We start from the raw sequence: 23,099 nt of genomic DNA on the forward strand, positions 1-23,099 counted from the left end.
ATCACTCCCCCACACTTAAATGTTGCTCGTCCTCGAGTCAACTAACTATTCACACTATCCTTGAGCACTTTGTTTTTACACAATAGAGGCACAAAACACCATTGACCATGGTTAATTGTAACAATTCAACTTTAGCATATGCAATCGTAAACACTTCTCTTTTCTTATGCCATACTTCACAAATATTCACAACAAAGACAGCACGCTGATAACAATCCTAGCCTCAAAAACCGGCTCAAAAGTCACATTGCACTCATGGCTTGAATACCCAACATCATTGAGAGAAATCTAATAACGTCACCTATTCCTCGCGAAATCATGTGCCCTCACAACAAGAACAAATGAGTAAGTTGAATCCACACATTCGAATTAAATGCTCAAATATATTTTAAGGACTTAGATAAATCAAATAAATTCATCACTCTCACAAAGAAGTCACATGCATACACAAAGTACTATAAGCTTGCCCATTATATAAACCTCCACTAATGTAGGCTTGCTAAATCTAAAATCAGTTAGGACTTTTTCATGGTAATAACATGGGCTAAGGGAATGTTAAGATATATTTTGGATTAGTGGTTCATCCTCCCAAGCACTTTAATACATCACATAATAACTTTAAGCGTAAATTCCTCAATCCACTTATATTTCACAAACAAGATCGCACCCCAAAAATATTTTCTCTTTCTTTAAGCACTACTTTACTTTATATCCCACTAGCAAGAACGAGACAATAATTTATTCATCTATATTTTTCCTTATTTTCTTCTCTTTTGTTTTTCTACTCTTGTTTTTCCCTTTTCAGTTTCCACTAGTGGTGTACTACTTTAAACAATAAGTGCACCCTTCTTTCTTTCATTGGTTCCACTCGAAAGCCACCCCACACTTAGTCCTTACTTCTTCTAGTGCTCATTTCACAATTAAAGTGCTTTAAGAGGTAAAATGATCAAAATAATAAAAATTTAGAACAAAGGGGTATAGGATTGTAATGTGGTTTCCAAATAAAAGTCTATAGGCTCAAAAGGATTTACTAGGGATAATTTTTATTCGTGGTAAGCATTAAGTTCAAAAGAATCAAATAAAGCCTAAAATTATTTTTCAAATCAAGCAAAACCTAATATTTTGCTTCAACTCACATGCCGTTAAAGTTCTAGACTCTAATGCAATGACACGGACTATATAATTTCTCACCACACATGGCACATGACTCACTTAGGACGGTTTCATTCCGATTCTCAAATAATTGCAAGTATTCACGGAGCCACAAAATATTAAGCATTAAGCACAAAGTGAACACGAGCCAAGAAAATGAGACATAGCTGTCAATAGACCTGCTATCTAACTCAATAAGGTATCATAAGCAATTTCAAACTATAGGGAAGGTAATACACATGCTAGAACCTAAATATGCTACTATCAAACAAGTCAAAAATCGCCTAGGAATTTCATCTTTCTTCTTTTATTTCCGAAATCCTATTCTTCCCTAAAAATATAAAATTATGACGCAGTTCAAACTACATCCCATGGAAAAGAACTGAGACACAAAGAAAAATAACGGGGGATTATTACACTACCTACAACAAAAACTATTTTTTTCTTTAGACTTAAATCCCTCAAGAAAGCTGTCTAGAAGATCCATCGTCGGAAAAAGTCTAATCTTTTCTATTTTTCTAAAAAAAATAAAAAGAAAAAAAAATTAATGAATTAAACTAACACAACTAAAATATCATAGAAAGTCACCCAGGCAATCTCCTCACCCCACACTTAAAATTGTGCATTGTCCCCAATGCACACCCATAAATACAAGAGATTAACAGAAACTCCCTAGTAGGCCAAAGACCGAAGCACTAGTAGCTCATGGGGTACTCAGACTTCTCTCAGACCTGGTCCTTCGTGCGGGTACGTCACACTTAGTTCCAACCATCTGGTTTGCTATTGCATCCTTCCAATGACTTTGCTTTTCATGCTCCTAGAAAATCAAAACTCGACACTACAAGAATAATACAATAATAGAAATAATAAAAAATATATATAAAAAAACAATTTAAAAAAATAAAATCGGGTTGCCTCCCAACGAGCGCTTGATTTAACATCGCGGCACGATATAAACCGCTTTTTGCCTCCACCTCGAGCTTATGAATTGAATTCCAAGTTTTGATTCAAGCTTATAATTATGCTCCTGGGGTGGTGGAACGAATCTAACTGGCCCAAGGAAAAAATGTAGTATTCTGCACTTCTTGGCATTTAGATGAGGTGTGTAATTCTGACTTTCTGGAAAGATGAATTCCAGAATGTAGGCACCTTGTTCCTCATTCCTTGACTCCTCAAGTGGCTCGGATGACTCTATTTCAATATCTTCATCCAAACACAATGTGGAGAAATGCTTGGAGTATGGACCAATGCGCTCAACTACATGAACATTAGGACTGTCTACATCCTCAACACCAATGACACTTGAGTCAACTAAATATGTATCATCAATATCCTTGGTTGACTCTAGTATCTCTTCTACAATATCGGCATCCTCAAATTCTAGTTTGATTGATTGTTGGTGTTCTACTCTGACCTCCTCCATTAGAACCTCAATTTTGTTATCTAATGGATGTTCCTTTCTGCTACTATCCATAATATCAGCTAGTTGAGCATTAAATGCTTCAACTAATTGACTCACTTGTGCCTCCGGGTTATGAATTGTTGCCTCTTGCATTTGGATAGTATCACATAGACTCTATATGTTCAATTATTTCTCATTAGTTTGTTTCACAGGGAACCTTAGCATATCCTTGATTTCTTTTAGGTCGTCATCCTTGGATTCTTTGTTCCTATTAACTTCAAAAGAAAAAGTAGAACCATCATAGTAAGGGGTTGAGGTAAGATAACAAATACAAGAATAATCATAAAAGTGACCATCTTTACCACCACAAACATCACATATATTCCACACATAAGATTGAATTGATGCACATAACTCGCTCTTGGGAATATTTTGATAATCTTGCAATAGGTGGTTTCCTCCACAATAAACATTAGGAAGATCAATAATAGAATTACCAACACCAAAACTCTCATAATTCCATGTCATATTTCTCAAATCATCAAGTAAAACAACATTTAATTTTTAAAAAAATCTAATACAAAAATAAAAATAAAAGTTCAAACTTGCAACCTAGAAATATGTACACCTACAGCTACACCGTTAGTTCCCCGGCAACGACGCCAAAATTTGATCACGCCCAACTATGCCTTATAAAAAGGACTAAGCGGTCGTTGCAAATATAATTCAGTTTACAAGTTCGGAGTCGAATCCCACAGAGAACTACGACTTAGCAACAACTGTTCAATATTGCTAAGAAACACAATTTCAAACAATTTCCTAATTACAGAGATTATAATATTTATTTTTAACTAATTAACTAACAACTATTATAACGCAGTAAAATTATCAGCTAATAAGGATGAAATTTGAGATAAGATTAAGGAGGTCTAGAGTTATGATTTCTCCAATTGTCGGAATCCTTCCCGTTATGCCTTCTATAATTTAGCCTAACTATTTTCTACCGATCGTGAGTACTTTGGGTGTCTTAGCTCTCTCTCGAGCAACTACCATAATATACTAGACGTATTCTCTCGAACTGTGCTAGCTGATACTAATTCATCGCTCACTACGATCGCACCAAGGTTTCATTATCTCTAATCCCACCTTTAAACCCTCCGTATTGATCTCTCACATACGTTAGGAGTGATGTTGTTCAACAATTACCTAAATGTGTACTCTCTCTAGAGCAATATACATACTACATAGACACAGTTAATTGATGGCCATTCAATCAACAACAATAAACACGTAGTTGAACAAGTAGAGAAATCCAACGACTCAATTATATAAAAACATAACAAGAATTTATCCTGCAAAAGGTTCTATCAAAACTCTAGATAACAAATTAGCTATTCATAATAGTATGCAAAACTACAATACTAGTATTCATAACCAATAATGGAAATAGGAAAGAGGAAGTGAAAAACTCGTAGATGAATTCCCCGCCTTGCTCCTAGTGTGTTCTTGCCTCCTTAGGTCAAAATCACCCCTCAAAATGGTGTTTAATGACTATTTATATGTGTAGAAAAAAACCTAGACTAAATTACCAAGTCCAAAACCAAATAGGAGACAAAATAAGCCTGAAACACGGAACACACTCGCGATAGACCGCGCGTCGCGAGGCAAAACGCGCGGTGAACCTCGCTGCACCTCTCGCGTCGCGAGGCAAAATGCCAGGAAATGGTCTCGCTTCGCCTGCTCTAACGTGAGCTTGTACCCTCGCGTCGCCTGTTGCTGCTTCATTTACCAATTTGCTGCCTAACTTCTGCATTTCACGTTTTCTCTTCTTTTCAATTCTTTGCATTTGTTTATTTTGTCTCCCTTTATTTGTTAACTTTAATCCTAATATATTCCATAATTAAATAATCATAAATTTATTCTTTTAGTGTATAAAATACACATAAAATCTTTAGTTGTTCCCAGTTTAATCTCCAACGTACCTTCACATAAAATAAACTCAATTAAATACATATATAATACAATTTAGCATTAAAGCACCTAAATGTAAGGTGAGTAATGCACTAAAATTATATAATTATAGACAAACATCACTACCCCACACTTAAACGTTGTTCGTCCTTGAGTCAACTAACTATTTACACTATCCTTGAGCACTTTGTTTTTACACAATTGAGGCACACTACACCATTGACCATGGTTAATTGTAACAATTCAACTTTAGCATATGCAATCACATACACTTCCCTTTTCTTATGTCATACTTCACAAATATTCACGACAAAGACAACACACTGATAACAATCCTAGCCTCAAAAACCGGCTCAAAGGTCACAATGCACTCATGGCTTGAACACCCAACATCATTGAGAGAAGTCTAATAACGTCACCTATCCCTCGCGAAATCATGTGCCCTCACAACAAGAACAAATGAGTAAGTTGAATCTACACATTCGAATCAAATGCTAAAATATATTTTAAGGACTCAGATAAATCAAATAAAATCCTCACTCTCACAAAGAAGTCGCATGCATGCACAAAGTACTATAAGCTTGCCCATTATGTAAACCTCCACTAATGTAAGCTTGCTCAATCTAAAATTAGTTAGGACTTTTTCATGGTAATAACATGGGCTAAGGGAATGTTAAGATATATTTTGGATTAGTGGTTCATCCTCCCAAGCACTTTAATACATCACATAATAACTTTAAGCGCAAATTCCTCAATCCACTTATATTTCACAAACAAGATCACACCCCAAAAATATTTCTTTTTTCTTTAAGCACTACTTTACTTTATATCCCACTAGCTAGAACAAGACAATAATTTATTCATCTATATTTTTCCTTCTTTTCTTCTCTTTTGTTTTTCTACTCTTGTTTTTCCCTTTTCAGTTTTCGCTAGTGGTGTACTACTTTAAAAATAAGTGCACCCTTCTTTCTTTTATTGGTTCCACTCGAAAGTCACCCCACATTTAGTCCTTACTTCTTCTAGCGCTCATTTCACAATTAAAGTGCTTTAAGAGGTAAAATGATCAAAATAATAAAAATTTAGAACAAAGGGGTATTGGATTATAATGTGGTTGCCAAATAAAAGTCTATAGGCTCAAAAGGGTTGACTAGGGATAATTTTTGTCCGTGGTAAGCATTAAGTTCAAAAGAATCAAATAAAGCCTAAAATTACTTTTCAAATCGGGCAAAACCTAATATTTCGCTTTAACTCACATGCCGGGCAAGTTCTAGACTCTAATGCAATGACATGGACTATTCAATTTCTCACCATACATGGCACATGACTCACTAAGGACGGTTCCATTCCGATTCTCAAATAATTGCAAGTATTCACGGAGCCACAAAATATTAAGCATTAAGCACAAAGTGAACACGAGCCAAGAAAATAAGACATAGGCGTCAATAGACCTGCTATCTAACTCAATAAGGCATCATAAGCAATTTCAAACTATAGGGAAGGTAATACACATGCTAGAGCCTAAATATGCTACTATCAAACAAGTCAAAAAGTGCCTAGGAATTTCATCTTCCTTCTTTTATTCCCTAAATCCTATTCTACTCTAAAAATAAAAAACTATGACCCAGTTCAAACTACATCCCATGCAAAAGAACCGAGGTACAAAGAAAAATCACGGGGGATTATTACACTACCTACAATAAAAATTATTTTTTTTTCTTTAGACTTAAATCCCTCAAGAAAGCTGTCTAGGAGATTCATCGTCGGGAAAAGTCCAATCTTTTTTATTTTTTGAAAAAAAAGAAAAAAAGAAAATAAAAATTTAATGAATTAAACTAACACAACTAAAATACCATAGAAAGTCACCCAAACAATCTCCTCACCCCACACTTAAAATTGTGCATTGTCCCCAATGCACACCCATAAATATAAGAGGTTAACAGAAACTCCCTAGTAGCCCAAAGACCGAAGCACTAGCAGCTCATGGGGTACTCAGACTTCTCCCAGGCCTGATCCTTCGTGCGGATACCTCACACTTAGTTCCGACCATCTGGTTTGCTGTTACATCCTTCCAATGGCTTTGCTTTCCATGCTCCTAGAAAATCAAAAATCGACACTACAAGAATAATACAATAATAAAAAAATAATAATAATAAAAAATAAAAATAAATAATAATAATAATAACAATAATAATAATAATAATAATAATAATAATAATAATAATAATAATAATAATAATAATAATAATAATAATAATAATAATAATAATAATAATAAAACTGGGTTGCCTCCCAACAAGCGCTTGATTTAACGTCGCGACACGACGTGAACCGCTTTTTGCCTCCACCTCGAGCTTATGAATTGAACCCTAAGTTTTGATTCAAGCTTATGATTATGCTACCGGGGTAGTGGAACGAATCTAACTGGCCTAAGGAAACAATGTAATTTTTTGCACTTCTTGGCCTTTAGATGAGGTGTGTAATTCCGACATTCTGGCAAGAAGAATTCCAGAATGTAGGCACTATGTTCCTCATTCCTTGACTCCTCAAGTGGCTCGGATGACTCTATTTTTATATCATCATTCAAACACAATGTGGTAAAATACTTGAAGTGTGGACCAATGCGCTCAACTACATGAACATTAGGACTGTCTACATCCTCAACACCAATGACACTTGAGTCAAATAAATATGTATCATCAATATACTTGGTTGACTCTAGTATCTCTTCTACAACATCGGCATCCTCAAATTCTAGTTTGATTGATTGTTGGTGTTCTACTCTGACCTTCTCCATTAGAACCTCAATTTTGGTATCTAATTCATGTTCCTTTACGCTACTATACACAATAACAACTAGTTGAGTATTAAATGCTTCAACTAATTGACTCATTTGTGCCTCCAGGTAATGAATAGTTGCCTCTTGCATTTGGATAGTATTACTTAGCCTTTGTATGTGCCGTTGTTTCTCATTAGTTTGTTCCACAAGGCACCTTAGCATATCCTTGATCTCTTTTAGGTCATCATCCCTAGGTTCTTTGTTCCTATTAACTTCACAAGAAAAAGTAGAACCATCATAGTAAGGGGTTGGGAGAAGATAACAAATACAAGCACAACCATAAAAGTGACCATCTTGACCACCACAAACATCACATACATTCCACACATAAGATTGAATTGGTGCACATATCTCGCTCTCGAAAATATTTTGATAATTTTGCAATGGGGGGTTTCCTCCACAATAAGCATTAGGAAGATCAATAGTAGAATTACCAACACCAAAACTCTCATAATTCCATACCATATTTCTCAAATAAACAAGTAAGACAACATTTATTTTTAAAAAAATCAAATACAAAAAATAAAAATAAAAGTTCAAACTTGTAACCTAGAGATATGTACACCTACAGCTACACCGTTAGTTCCCCGGCAATGGCGCCAAAATTTGATCACGCCCAACTATGCCTTATAAAAAGTACTAAGCGGTCTTTGCAAATATAATTCGGTTTACAAGTCCGAAGTCGAATCCCATAGAGAACTACGGCTTAGCTACAGCTGTTCAATATTGCTAAGAAATACAACTCCAAATAATTTCCTAATTATAAAGATTATAATATTTATTTCTAACTAATTAACTAACAAATATTATAAAGCAGTAAAATTATCAGCTAACAAGGATGAAATTTGAGATAAGACTAAGGAGGTCTAGAGTTATGATTTCCCCAATTGTCGGAATCCTTCCCGCTATGCCTTCTATAGTTTCGCCTAAGTATTTTCTACCAATCGTAAGTACTTTGGGTGTCGTAGCTCTCTCTCGAGCAACTACCACAATATACTAGACGTATTTTCTCGAACTGCGCTAGCTGGTACTAATTCACCGCTCACTACGATCGCACCAAGGTTTCATTATCTCTAATCCCACCTTTAAACCCTCCGTATTGATCTCTCACATACGTTAGGAGTGATGTTGTTCAACAACTACCTAAATGTGTACTCTCTCTCGAGCAATATACACACTAAATAGGTACAGTCAATTGATGGCCATTCAATCAACAACAATAAACATGTAGTTGAACAAGTAGAGAAATCCAACGACTCAATTATATAAAAACATAACAAGAATTTATCCTACAAAAGGTTCTATCAAAACTCTAGATAACAAATTAGCTATTCATAATAGTATGCAAAATTACAATACTAGAATTGATAACCAATAATGGAAATAGGAAGAAGAAAGTGAAAAACTCGTAGAAGAATTTGTCGCCTTGCTCCTAGTGTGTTTTTGCCTCCGTAGGTCAAAATCCTCCCTCAAAATGGTATTTAATAACTATTTATATGTGTAGGAAAAAACTTAGACGAAATAATCAAGTCCAAAACCAAATAGGAGACAAAATAAACCTGAAACCCGGAACACCTTTGCGACAGACCGCGCGTCGCGAGGCAAAACACACGGTGAACCTCGCTGCACCCTCGCGTCGCGAGGCAAAATGCCAGGTAATGGTCTCGCTTCGCCTTCTCTAACGCGAGCTTGTACCCTCGAGTCGCCTGCTGCTGCTTCATTTACCAATTTGCTGCCTAACTTCTGCATTTCAAGTTTTCTCTTCTTTTCCTTTCTTTTCAATTCTTTGCATTTGTTTATTTTGTCTTCCTTTATTTGTTAACTTTAATCCTTGTATATTCATTAATTAAATAATCATAAATTCATTCTTGTAGTGTATAAAATACACATAAAATCTTTAGTTGCTTTCAATTTCGTCTCCAACGTACCTTCACATAAAATAAACTCAATTAAGCACACATATAATACAATTTAGCATTAAAGCACCTAAATGTAAGGTAAGTAATGTACTAAAAATATATAATTATAGCCAAACATCACACGCCTTCACCACTAAAAATATATAATTATAGCCAAACATCACACGCCTTCACCAGATTGGTTTTACTAGTTCACTAATGATGCATCGTCAAACGCCACTAGGTCACTTGGAAAATTGCATTTACCTGAGTTATTCATATGAAGACCCTGAATTTATACCCATAGAATATATGTGCAGTTCTCCATTTCCAGCATACTCGAAGTTTGTGGTTGTTCGAGCCATTTACCTACCCTTTTTTTTTCAACTAGAGAAAAATAATTCACATTTAATTCCTTAAGATTGTTAGTAATCTATGTTCAAAATAAGAAAATCGGAGAAGGAAAAACGTTAGTTCAATAAACAAAATATAAAATAATCCGAGCCCACAAGTTGCTTGTGTATCCTTAAGGAATTTAATCCCCTCATAAGCCCAAGGTTATGGATTAATTCCTCCCAAGATAGAACAAAATAACTATTCTGTGATAGCGGCACTACAAATCACAGAACTTCATTGAACTCAACAAACGGAGCAAATAACATTTGACACTTATATTTATTTGAAAAAGAATGGAACAATGTAGAAAAGAGGGGAGAAGTTTTCAGATTTTTCATGTATTAAAAATGAGGCTAAGCCTCTAAATTTATAGAAAATGAAAGGGTAAGATGAAGAGATGCAATCCAAGAGGTGCATCTTTCATTTCCCATTCACACCCTTTAAAGAAAAACCCAACATATTATTCAATACACACTTTGGTAACACGCATATCAAGGCAACATAAACTTGTTTCCTCTTCTTCTAAGTTATTTCAAAATTCTTATTTTGCTTATAGTTCTTCACATATAATCTGACTTCGAATCCAAGGGAGAACAATTGTTAAGCTTAGGTCCGAGCCCGAAGTCAATACCACTACTGGTTTGGTTATTTATTTCACCTAACGTTATTGATCGCTTATGTTGAATTAATCCACATATCCTTAAAACCACGTATAAATTCAATTGTTATCCATTTTTAATGGTAAACAGTTTGGCGCCCATAGTGGGGCTAAGCATAATAGTGGTGGTTTGATACAAATTTCTATAACACACCCTATTTTACGATTGTTCTTAAAGATTTTAATTTCAGGTCAGCTTAAAAATGTCAAACTCTCAGTCTGCTCACTTGAACGTTGATGTTGAGTCAGGCCATCATCGCGAAAAAAACAACTTGGTGCCTAGCAATGAGGTACCCCATATTTATCCCAACGGAGTCCCAGCTGCCGATCCAATCGATGCCAATTCACAGGTTGTTATCGATGCCCACCTGCCAACTGACCTCAAGAACAATGTTCGTGGAGGCCCGCGAGCAACGGTTCGAGAAACACCCAAAGGCGGAGGTGAAGGGGTAAGCCTGCAAGTAATCTTCGATATGTTGCAGGCTCAATAGGCGGTGATAGCGTAGCTACAAAATCAAGGCCACACTCCTGGTAGGGTCGAGCCCGAATGATCCCGGGGGAGTACCCGAAGAAGTGAGCAAGACACCCGGAGGGCGGATGAAGCTGAGCCCGGGACCAATCCCGAAATAATAAAAATGCTTGAGAAATTGACAAAGCGGGTGGAATCATGTTAGAAGGAAATTGAGGCCAACGACAAAAAAGTGGAGACCTATAACTCCAGGGTCGATCAAATCCCAGGAGTGCCCCCGATATTGAAAGGCCTAGACTGCAAGAAATTTATCCAAAAGCCTTTTCCTCCGAGCGCGGCACCGAAGCCAATCCCGAAGAAGTTTCGTATGCCCGAGATTCCGAAATATAACGGAACCACGGATCCAAATGAGCACGTGACCTCCTACACATGTGCCATCAAGGGGAACGACTTGGAAGATGACGAAATCGAGTTGGTTTTGCTAAAGAAGTTCGGAGAAACTCTGTCAAAAGGAGCAATGATATGGTATCACAACTTACCCCCAAATTCTATTGATTCGTTTGCTATGGCTGCAGATGCTTTTGTGAAAGCGCGTGCTGGGGCCATCAAGGTCGAAACCAGAAATTTGGATCTTTTCAAGGTAAAGCAAAGAGACAACGAAATGCTCAGGGAGTTCGTATCAAGGTTTCAAATGGAACGGATGGACTTGCATCCGGTTGCCGATGATTGGTCCGTTCAGGCATTCACTCAAGGACTTAACCCCCGAAGCTTCTTGGCTTCACAACAGTTAAAACAAAATTTGGTAGAGTACCCGGCGGTAACTTGGGCCAACGTCCACAACATGTACCAGTTAAAAATCAGAGTCGAGGACGATCAGCACGGGGTCCCTTATGGGTCTGTTTATCCCATCCGATCCAATGATAGGTATAGGAAAGTCATGGATCATGAGTCGAGACCGAGCAGAGATCGGTACCAACCGTATAGCAGAGATCGGTACCAATCGTATAGTAAAGATCGAAGGGGTAACGAATTTGGGTGTCACCCTACGAGGAACGATCGAGGCCACAGTAGCCGGGGACTGATGAGCAAAAACGGTTTCGATAAGCCACTCGAGGCCAGGGAGGCACCAAAGATATTGGAATATAATTTCAATGTCGATGCTGCTAGCATCGTATCTGCCATCGGGCGCATCAAGGATACCAAATGGCCTCGACCATTACAGTCTAACCCTACCCAGAGAGACCCTAACGTGATGTGTAAGTATCATGGCACTCATGGCCACATGACCGAGGACTGCTGATAATTAAGAGAAGAAGTGGACCGATTATTCAATAACGGGCATCTCTGGGAATTTTTGAGCGATCGAGCCAAAAATTACTTCAGGAACAGGGACTCCAACAAACAGACCGAACAAGAAGAACCTCAGCACGTCATCAACATGATCATTGAAGGGGTTGATGTTCCCTAGGGACCAATGATAAAGCTCACTGAATTGTCTATCACAAGGAAAAAATGAATCCGAGATTATATCTCGGAGGGAACCATTTCGATCAATAATGAGGACGCCGAAGGCATCGTACAACTGCATAATGACGTACTGGTAATATCTGTACTTATAAATAAATCTCGAGTTAAGTGTGTGTTGATTGATCCAGGTAGCTTGGCCAACATCATTAGATCGAGGGTCGTAGAGCAGTTGGGTTTACAAGACCAAATAGTGCCGACAGTCCGGGTGTTGAACGGATTTAACATGGCATGCGAAACCACTAAAGGGGAGATAACCCTACCGATGAACACCGCCGGGACCATCCGGGAAATAAAGTTCTATGTGATTGAAGGGGATATGAGATATAACACTCTATTTGAAAGACCATGGGTTCACAACATGAGGGCGGTACCTTTGACCTTGCACCAGGCATTGAAGTTCCCTACACTGGGAGGGATCAACACAATGTACAGAGAGCAGCTAGCTGGAAAGGAGATGTTCGCAGTCGATGAAGTATTTTCGGTACCCATTGTTTCGACATTAAAAAGCACGGAGCCGGCCAGAAAGGCCAAAGTTAAATATCAATCACTGATGCCGGTCCCGGTGATCGGAGGAACGAGGAGTCGATGAGGAAGATGATTACGGAGTTTCGAGATTGTTCATAGCTTCTGATGATACACTAAATCGACAGTCGAGGAGCTGGAACAAGTCATGTTAACCGAACACCTACTAGATCGAAAGGTATACCTGGGCACGGGGTTAACCCCCGAGCTCAGGAAAGAACTCCTTAGTTTCCTTAAAACTAACATATCTTATTTTGCCTGGTCCCATCTTGATATGACAGAGGTCCCGCCAGAGATAACCACTCATAAGTTGAGTTTGGATCCGAAGTTTCACCCGATTAAACAGAAGAAGAGGCATCAGTCCGAAGTCAAGCATGCATTCATCAAAGACGGGGTATCTAAACTCCTTAAAATAGGTTTCATTCGGGAAGTTAAATACCTGGACTAGTTAGCTAACGTAGTGGTAGTACCTAAAAAGGAAATAAATTAAGAATATACGTAGATTACAAAGACTTGAACAAGGCATGCCCTAAGGACTCTTTTCCTTTGCCTAACATCGATCGCATGATTGATGCGACGGACGGGCACGAGATACTCAGCTTTCTCGAAGCCTATTCTGGGTACAACCAAATCCGGACGGACCAGGCGATCAAGAAAAGACTTCTTTTATCACTAAATTCGGCACCTATTGTTATAATGTAATGCCGTTCGGGTTAAAAAATACCGGAGCCACTTATCAACAACTAGTAAACCGGATGTTCAAAGAACAAATAGGAAAATCAATGGAGGTTTATATTGACGACATGTTAGTCAAGTCCCTGCGAGCAGAGGACCATTTGAAACATTTGCAGGAAACCTTCGACATATTAAAGAGATACAATATGAAGCTGAACCCAAAAAAATACGCATTCGGGGATCCGGAAAATTCCTCGGGTTCATGGTGTCCAACCGAGGGATCGAGATCAATCCCGATAAAATCAAAGCTATAGAAGAAATCATTGTGGTGGACAGTGTCAAAGATGTTCAGAGGCTAACCAGCCGTATAGCCGCCCTAGGTCGGTTCATATCGAAGTCCTCAGACAAAAGCAATCGGTCCTTCTCAGTATTAAAGAAGAAGAAGAATAGCTTTTCTTGGACCCCGAAGTGCCAACAAGCTTTGGAAGAACTCAAACGGTACCTTTCGAGTCCATCCCTGCTCCATACTCCGAAGGCGGATGAGCAGTTGTAGCTTTACTTGGGCGTATCTGAGGTGGCGGTAAGTGGAGTCTTAGTCCGGGAGGAGGAAGGTACGTAATTTTCTATTTACTATGTTAGTAGAACTCTAGACGAGGCCGAAACAAGATATCCTCACCTGAAAAAATTGGCGCTCGCTTTGCTAAGCGCCTCCAGAAAGTTAAAACCATACTTTCAATGCCACTGAGGAACATCATGCACAAACCCGAGCTCTCGGGCCGGTTGGCCAAATGGGCAGTCGAAATCAGTGGGTACGATATCGAGTATCGATCCTGAACTTCCATCAAATCACAAATTTTGGCAGACTTCGTGGCTGAATTTATGCCGGCCTTAATACCCGAAGTCAAAAGGGAATTACTGTTAACCTCGGGGATTGCCTCAGGAATTTGAACCCTCTTTACGGACGGTGCTTCGAACACAAAGGGATACGGTCTCGGCATCGTGCTGAGGCCACCTACGGTTAACATAGTTAGGCAATCTATTATAACTGTGAAATTGACTAACAACGAGGCCGAGTATGAGGCCATGATTGCAGGTCTCGAATTGGCTAAAAGCCTTTGGGCCGAGGTGGTCGAAGCTAAGTGCGATTCCCTCCTTGTGGTAAATCAAGTCAACGGGACGTTCGAAGTAAAAGAGGAACGAATGCGAAGGTATTTAGACAAGTTGCAAGTAACACTGCATCAATTCAAGGAATGGACCCTGCAGCACGTTCCCCAAGATCAAAAAAGCGAGGTCGATGCTCTCGCTAACTTGGGGTCATCGGTTGACGATGATGAATTTGGTTCGGGAACAATCGTACAACTCATGAAGTCGGTGGTAGAAGAAGGCCATGCCGAAGTAAACTCGACAAGTTTAACTTGGGATTGGAGGAACAAATACATAAATTATTTGAAGACTGGGAAGTTGCCCTCGGATCCTAAAGAATCGAGAGCTCTGCGCATGAAGGCGGCCAAGTTTAGCCTGTCCGAAGGGACTCTGTTCAGAAGAACATTTTGACGGCCCGCTCGCCATATGCTTAGGGTCGGGAGATACCGAATATGTCTTGAGAGAAGTTCACGAAGGCACTTGCGGAAATCATTCGAGGCGGAATCTTTGGTTCGGAAATTAATCAGGGCTGGCTATTACTGGATCGACATGGAGAAAGATGTGAAAGATTTTGTACGAAGGTGCGACGGCTGTCAGAGACACACACCGATGATCCATCAACCTGGAGAGTTACTACATTCAGTATTGTCCCCATGGCCGTTCATGAAGTGGGGAATGGAGATCGTTGATCCCCTGCCGTGGGCACCTGTAAGGGTCAATTCATACTATTTATGACCGATTATTTTTCTAAATGGGTCGAAGCTCAAGCTTTCGAGAAAGTCCCCCAAAAAAAGTCATTGACTTCATTTGGGATCACATAATATGCCGATTCGGGATACCGGCCGAAGAAACGCATATCAAGGCACTTTGATAAAAAGTCATTGACTTATTATTCAATACACACTTTGATAACACGCATATCAAGGCAACATAAACTTGTTTTCTCTACTTCTAAGTTATTTCAAAATTCTTATTTTGCTCATAGTTCTTCACATATAATTTGGCTCTGAATCCAAGGCAGAACAACTATTAAGCTTAACTCCGAGCCCGGAGTCAACACCACAACTGATTTGGTTATTTATTTCACCTTTAATTCGCTTATCTAACGCTATTGATCGCTTGTGTTGAAATTCACATATTCTTAAAACCGCATATAAATTTAATTCTTATCCATTTTTAAGGGTAAACAGTTTCTAATGGGTAATCTTGCACAATTTTTTAGAGCTTTTAAAGAAGCATCTTGACTCTTTCTGAGTTTCACGCATCATACAATTAGAAGAAAGAAAATAGAAAAGATGGTGGTTGACCAGCACATCAATAAGCCAATTCTCCTTCAGTTTCAATCCATTGATATATGCTCTGATTACTAGGGGTGGGCATAAAATTCGAAAAATCGAATTTCGAATCGGACCGAAGTAGTTTGGTTTTTCGGTATCGATTTATTCGGTATTTCGGTATTCTTCGGTATAGATTTTTTGATATTTCGGTATGGTACTTGGTATTGAATTTTCGATATTTCGGTATACCTAAATATTTCCTACAGTTTTCCAGTCCTAGACCTAGTCCCACACTGACCAGCCGGCCAGCCCACCTCTATAATTATCTTTTCCAGCCCAATAAAGTAAGCTCAACACCCACTGCCCAACACCCAAGCCCCAAACGATTGTTCCCCTTCCCTAATTCCTTTTACCCTTGGTCCTTTCTCCTTTCTCTAATTTAGTTTCTGCTGAATTTTTTTGATTTGTTAATTTTCTTCTGAAATTTTCTAGATATTTTGAAGTTCTTGTATAAATCTTTTCAGCTTATAGTCGGGTAGATATTGCACTTATTTTGAAGAGGCATGTATGCAAATTGCCACTTAGCTATGCTAGTTTTAACATAATAATATGTATCTCATGCAAGTAACATAAATTATCTTTATTATATATTGTTATGTCTTGGCTGAACTACAATCTGTTGCTTCCTTGTACACTTCATTCTTTCTAAAAAGATCTTACTTGTTGGATTGATTTACTCCACTCCTTCACCGAATCACCAGTGGCCAGTGCCACTGCTCGTCACGTTAGACTGGGAGTACGAGATCGAAACCTTACAAAAATCGTACCGAACCAAACAAGAAAATACCGAACTGTACCGAATTATGCACAATTGATATACCGAATAGCGAAGTACCGAACCGTAATTCATAAATACCGTACCGAAATACCGAATGTCCACCCCTCATGATTACTCTAGATCAGCCACACCCAAAGGTCAAAAACGACAATGGATAGATGCAAAAGAAAGTACTTGCTACTTAATAAAGCAATTTTTCTTACGTCTTCATTGAAGTATCCGTCACATACCCGGCTCTATAGCTCACTCACTGGGCTCATCTATATTCTTGCCAGGTAAGGGAGGTAAACGATCCTTACTAAAAGATTCTTCATTCCCAAAACTCGAAACTCGAACCAATGGTTAAGGCCTTAAGGGTGAATGGATCTCAACTATCCCACTATATTGTTGTGAAGTTATTTCTTTCAATTTAACAAGACTGCTTAATCAAAACTTCAAATACTATGTAAAGTCACAGCTCGTCAAAGTGCAAAACACAGGATCAATTCATTTTCAATTGAAAGCACAAAGTATTCGAAGGCAGGAGTAGACAGAGAACCAATCCAAAACTAAAATGGAAACAGATATGGGGAGAAAAATCAAGAGATACAGAGCTAAAGAATTATAAATACTAAATTTGAAGTTGACATGAAATAACACAGGAACCTATTACATAAATCCTTTGTTGTCCTTGAGCATCAGATAAACTGTTATCTTTATTGATAAGAGATCCAATCTACAGCCGATCAGTAGATGTGAACCAATTCTGCAAGCCAAACAATCAACTACATGGAGCCCAAAACATCATTCAGCAGCCAGACTATCTCATCCAATGCGGAAGAACAAAAAGATAATTCACAGTTACGGAGCATAACATGCTCGTCTTCTACTCTGCTCTGGACTGGCCAGCACGAGAAGAGAGAATGATGCCAACAATAAGGCCATAAAGAGCCAGGGCTTCAGCGAAAATAAGAATCAGAATCATCCCAACAAAGAGCTTTGGCTGTTGCGCATTAGCTCTGTGAATAACAAAAACATGAAACAAACCATTAATTAGTTTCCCCTTATCATCTCAAGTTCAAACTCTCCTCCCTCCAGTAAGGTGAAAACGATGAAGCAGCAAACTGAATGCTACAGTCAGAAAAGGGATCATTATATAAACAGCCTTTTTAGTAGGGGTGTCAATGGATATTCGAAAACCAACTAAACCGACCGAACCGATTTTTAGGTTTCTTTTTAAGAAACCGTAGATTTTTATATAGATCTATAACCGCACCGATAATTAGGGTAGGTTTTTTATTTTATAAAAATAAACCAAAAAAATACCGAACCATACCGAATAAATTTTACATATGAAAAATATATTTATCTAGTAAGTTTAAAAATAATAATGCATTAAATTTTTCTTTGGGCCTTTGAATTATGCAAACTATTACAAGCCAACAAGTAATTAAACTCAAAATACTAATTCCTAAAACCTATTATGCTACATCTACTTAAACTAAGTTATTTCAAGTATCTTTATTAGCCAGACACAAAGTATTCTAGCGATAATGAGTACCAAACTACAATGTATTGAATATGTTTCCCTTTCATATAATTTAGATTTATCTTTTTGAATATTTAATTTTCTATATACTTTATTCTTGAATCTCAGCTTGGTTATTATCTTTCCACTCGTGTGATTTATATTTTCATTGCTTTTGCTTGGTTTCTTTTACGTTGTTGTAGAATAGTTGATGGATCTATACTCTAGCCATCTTTCATTTTTTTTAATTCATCACCCTTTAAACAGTAAAAATGTCTAAGAGAGATTTGTTAAGTCCTATAAAAGAACGTATGTTATTGCATTCTACTTCTACTGGTGAATTTTACATGATATTTAAAAAAATACCGAAAATTAACCGAACCGTATCGATACCGATTAGAAACCGACATAATTGGGACGGTTTCGAAAAGTCTAATTTTGGTTATACATAATAGAATAACCGAAAAATTGGTATGGTACCAATTTTATAATTTTACCATTGTCATCCCTACTTTTTAGAGCAGACTGATATTGCAATGGAAGTTATCATGGCACCATACTGGAAACTAACTCAGTTTATCTTTAACTTTTTCAATAAGTCAAAAATCATTCTATTAATATCACATCGCAATAGTGTAATCACTACTAGTAGACACCAACTGAAGTAACCAACCAAGTCCTATAACTAAGCAACAAATTCAACGAGATGACCAGAAGCACCATTATTCCATGATACAGAAGATAAAAAGGAAAAGTACAACTTTTAGTGTTAGTTACAATCTAGCTTCCTGTGGTCCTATCCAACATGCTGAAATGGCTAGTTATACTCCAAGGTTCTGATCCACCACTCTCCAATAGTCTCCCCTTAGCGCCTTTCCGCGCTCCCACCACCAATTCTACCCCTCTAATTTGACCTACTTCTGCAATCGACGTTGTGTGATCCAATCATACCTTAAAGAAAAGTTCTACTGCCCTTAACCAGCAATAGGTGAGCTTCAGTCGGCCATGAATGGATGGATCTCTAAAAAAGGGCAGCCCGGTGCACAAAGCATCTCGCATTCACGCAGGGTTCGGGGAAGGGCCGCACCCCAAGGGGTGTGATGTAGCTTAATAAAAAAAAGGGTCTTTGTAACTTTTGATAGAACAATCTATCTTTTAAAATGGAATAGGTATAGCCAGACTGATTAATACAGGAATGCAGAGACAATCATCGACTTAGTCAAAAAGGGTCTTTGTTACTTTGGACACAATCTGTACCTTTTTACATGTAATTGGATAACAAAGTCCCATCAATACAAAAATAGAAGCAGAATAATTTCAACTAAGTTTGATCCAATGAGACACATTAAGTTTCTTCTGCAATTCTGTTTTGTGTCAAGACCATATGAACCATGCGTTTAGGATATTCTTACAAATACTGGTAACCAAGACAAACACAATATGATCAGCATATGGTTAATGCAGGAAGCAAATACAAAAAATTTAGTGGTCTAAGCTCATCAAGGAGTTTCAGGGCACAGCACAACAAGACTAAGAGCTCCATGACAGAAACTTTTTATCTGATTGGTCAAAACAGCAATGTCGACAGAATGCTGGTGATAATAATGGTAGTGATTGTGTACCGTGTAGGCGCAGTTATCAGTCTGAAGAAATTATGCAGTTGTCTTAGTCATTTTATGAAAGGGGAGTCTTGGAGAAGCAGTAAAGTTGTCTCCGTGTGACCTATAGGTCACGGGTTTGAGCCGTGGAATCAATCACTGATGCTTAGTCAGGGTAAACTGCCTACATCACACCCCTTGGGGTGTGGTCCTTCTCCGAGACCTTGTGTGAATGCGGGATACTTCGTGCACCGGACTGTTTTTCTTAGTCATTTTATACTTTCTTTTTTTATCATTAGTCATTTTATACTTTCATTGAAGATGAAGCTTCACTTTTCCGTTTGAAATGTTGATATAGTCCCCAACATGAAGAACCTTTGCATATTTTCACAACATGAACTCAAGGTCAATTACCTGAAAGTTATCATATAGGATATATACAATCGGAACTAAGTCCGCACAGATAAGAAATAGCTCATAAACTTGAGAACACTCCAGTAGCTTCTTCAAGCACACAATTCACTATCATTCGTTAAGACAAACAAGTAAATCCATAACAAAGGCATTCCCCATCATTCATTTACGACAAAACAATTAAAGGCAATAAAAAAATATTCCTAATTTCAGTATAATAATAGTAGACAAAGCTAGAAGATCCACTACATAGAAAAATCTAAAAGGTAGCCAGACGGCATGGCACTAGTAATCATCCAAACCCACAAAAGAATGGCACTACTACTATTTCGGTGTTAAGGAGATTCTTCTTTGACCATGGCGCTACTACTATTTTGGTGTTAAGGAGATTCTTCTTTGGCCAAGATATTTTCAAATACTTTTAAAGCATTTTTAGCAATAAATTGTGATATATAGTATTTTTCTCATGCAATTTCTAAATATGCAAAATGAGAATTAAGAAAGCATGTCGGAAGAAAATAAATGTGCTGACAACTCTGAGTTCAGTGAGGAAGTATTTCAAAACCAATAAGAGGACAATGCATCCAAGAGACAAAAGTATCATAAGAAGATTACCTAACACCAGCATCACCAACGATTCCGATGGCCATACCAGCAGAAAGGCCAGCAAGGCCACAAGCAAGACCAGAAGAAAGGTGAGCATAGCCATCAAAAAGATAATAAGACTTGGTTTTTGGGTTAATGCCAGTACTGATTATCACAGCTATAATCAATCCGTAAATACCCAAAACTCCAGCCATAACCACGGGCACAATAGACTTCATCACTAGCTCTGGCCTCATCACACCCATAGATGCCACTCCTAGCCCACTCTTAGCAGTACCATAAGCTGCCCCCATACCTGAAAACATTGAACAGAGACAAACAAACATAATTAGCATAAATAGCAGAATGTATTTTAGCAGCAGCGATTCACACATACTATTTTGAGGCTCATAACCTCATAGTAGAAAACTTCTAGAGATCATAAAATTATAAACAATTAAACAAAACTAGCACTTAGAACAATGTAGCTTTGTGATAGCAGATCGGATGCACCAACTGCCTTCAACTCAACCTACACACACACACACACACACAAAAAAAAAAAAAAAAAAAAAAAATCCTTAGCACCAGGGTTGGAGCCGTGTACCCACTACCTACCTTTGTCTCGACCTATATACAAACAACAATAACAACAATGCCTGCCTCAGTCTCAATCAAGTTGGGTCCGCTATAGAATGCCATCTTTCTCCAATTAAATTCATCTCAAATCAATCGACCTATATCTAGACAAATTGTAAAAACCACAAAAATTATCACTAACAAACATAACTAGCATTCGCGATGAGCGTTGATTTGTGATACTGGTGCAGCTATATACAGTTGAAAACTTTTAAAGTCATAAAAAGTTATACATCAACAAGCATAATTAGCATTAGGAACGAATGTAGCTTTGCACCGTGCGACTCCTTATCGTTAAAGAAATGGACATTGGGCCTAACTCAAAATGCCCAAGTCCATATAAGGAGACCAACCATCCCTTCATTGTGGATGTGGGGCTCAACACTTATACGTGTCAGGTGTAGTTAGATAACTTTCAAACTAAGTTAGCACGCATTATCACAAAGAGAAAAATAATACTAGTGGGTGCAATGATCCTTCACATCCACTAGCTTAAATTTTGGATCCACTAATGATTAGCATAGGATTGACAATTCAAACCCTAGATCTATGAAAGAAATAAAGAGATGGATACTGAAATTTGAGGAAGAAAAAGCAAAAAGAGAGAAGAATAGAGTACAAACAGGAGAAGACTAAGGCAGCGGCAGCGCCGAGGAAGCCGAAGAAGGGAGCCGTTTCATCGCCGCTGAAAGTCGACGCCATTGTTTTGCGAAGTTGTTTATGGAATTGAAAAGTGTGAATGATCGGATCTGAAAAGTTCCTGTATTTCTTCGCGTCTCGTGAGAGAGAAAATAAAGTGTTTTTTATTTTATGTGGCCCTGTCTGTGCGGAAGATCTCAATCTCGGTCTTAAAACGAATTTAGAATTGCGATCGTCAAACTACCTAGGAGTAGGACTTGCCCTGCATCTCTTCTTTCTTTCTTTAAATTAAAAAGTTGAGTTAATTGGATTAGTGAACAGTAACAAGATTAAAAAGCGGTGTTCAATCAAATCAAAAAATTTTATTTAAAAAGTTGAGCTAAATCAAAAATATATTGAGTAAGGAAAATTTGAACCAATTGATAAATAAGTATATTTTAAAACTTTATATTTAATTTTCTTTAAAAAATATGTCTAAAATTATTTGTAATCCTCTCATGAAATGTACTTTTTTTTTAACAACAAGCAACAAGCTAGCACTATATTTAATAGAACTATCATAGGGGATACATTTTATATATTTTAAATAATACTTGAACTATCATAGGGGATACATTTTATATATTTTAAATAATACTTGACTTTAATGTGTATGTTAACTTTCTTATCAAGTGTTATTAAAATGCTTCAATCTCTTTATTCTTTCATTTTCTCAAGTCAAGATGTATAAAACTCATAATATCTTTTTTGATTCTGAGATAGAGTTATATTAGTAATTTTTAAAATTAAATAGAATATATCATTATTTAGATTTTCTATTGATCTTTAGGTGTTTAGTTATCAAAAACTTTAAGCTTGAAAGATTATTGTCAAGATAAAGAAATAATTATTATGTGTTACGAAACAAATTCTCCAATAAGAATAATGTTTACCCGAAAAATGAATAGAGTTGA

General features: G+C 37.5%; 1 protein-coding gene across 1 annotated transcript; it reads right to left on the reverse strand.

Moving 5' to 3' along the window:
* Positions 1 to 17,231: 17,231 nt before the first annotated feature.
* LOC107769674 (V-type proton ATPase subunit c2-like) lies at positions 17,232 to 22,374 on the reverse strand. Its single transcript, XM_016588912.2, has 3 exons — positions 22,131 to 22,374; positions 20,899 to 21,184; positions 17,232 to 17,762 (listed from the first exon to the last, which is right to left on the reverse strand). Exons 1-3 carry the CDS (start codon positions 22,207 to 22,209, stop codon positions 17,630 to 17,632), a joined length of 498 nt encoding a protein of 165 aa, XP_016444398.1. The 5' UTR covers positions 22,210 to 22,374; the 3' UTR covers positions 17,232 to 17,629.
* Positions 22,375 to 23,099: the final 725 nt, after the last annotated feature.

The sequence above is a fragment of the Nicotiana tabacum genome, chromosome 9, assembly GCF_000715075.1.
Source record: "Nicotiana tabacum cultivar K326 chromosome 9, ASM71507v2, whole genome shotgun sequence".
NCBI lineage: Eukaryota > Viridiplantae > Streptophyta > Magnoliopsida > Solanales > Solanaceae > Nicotiana > Nicotiana tabacum.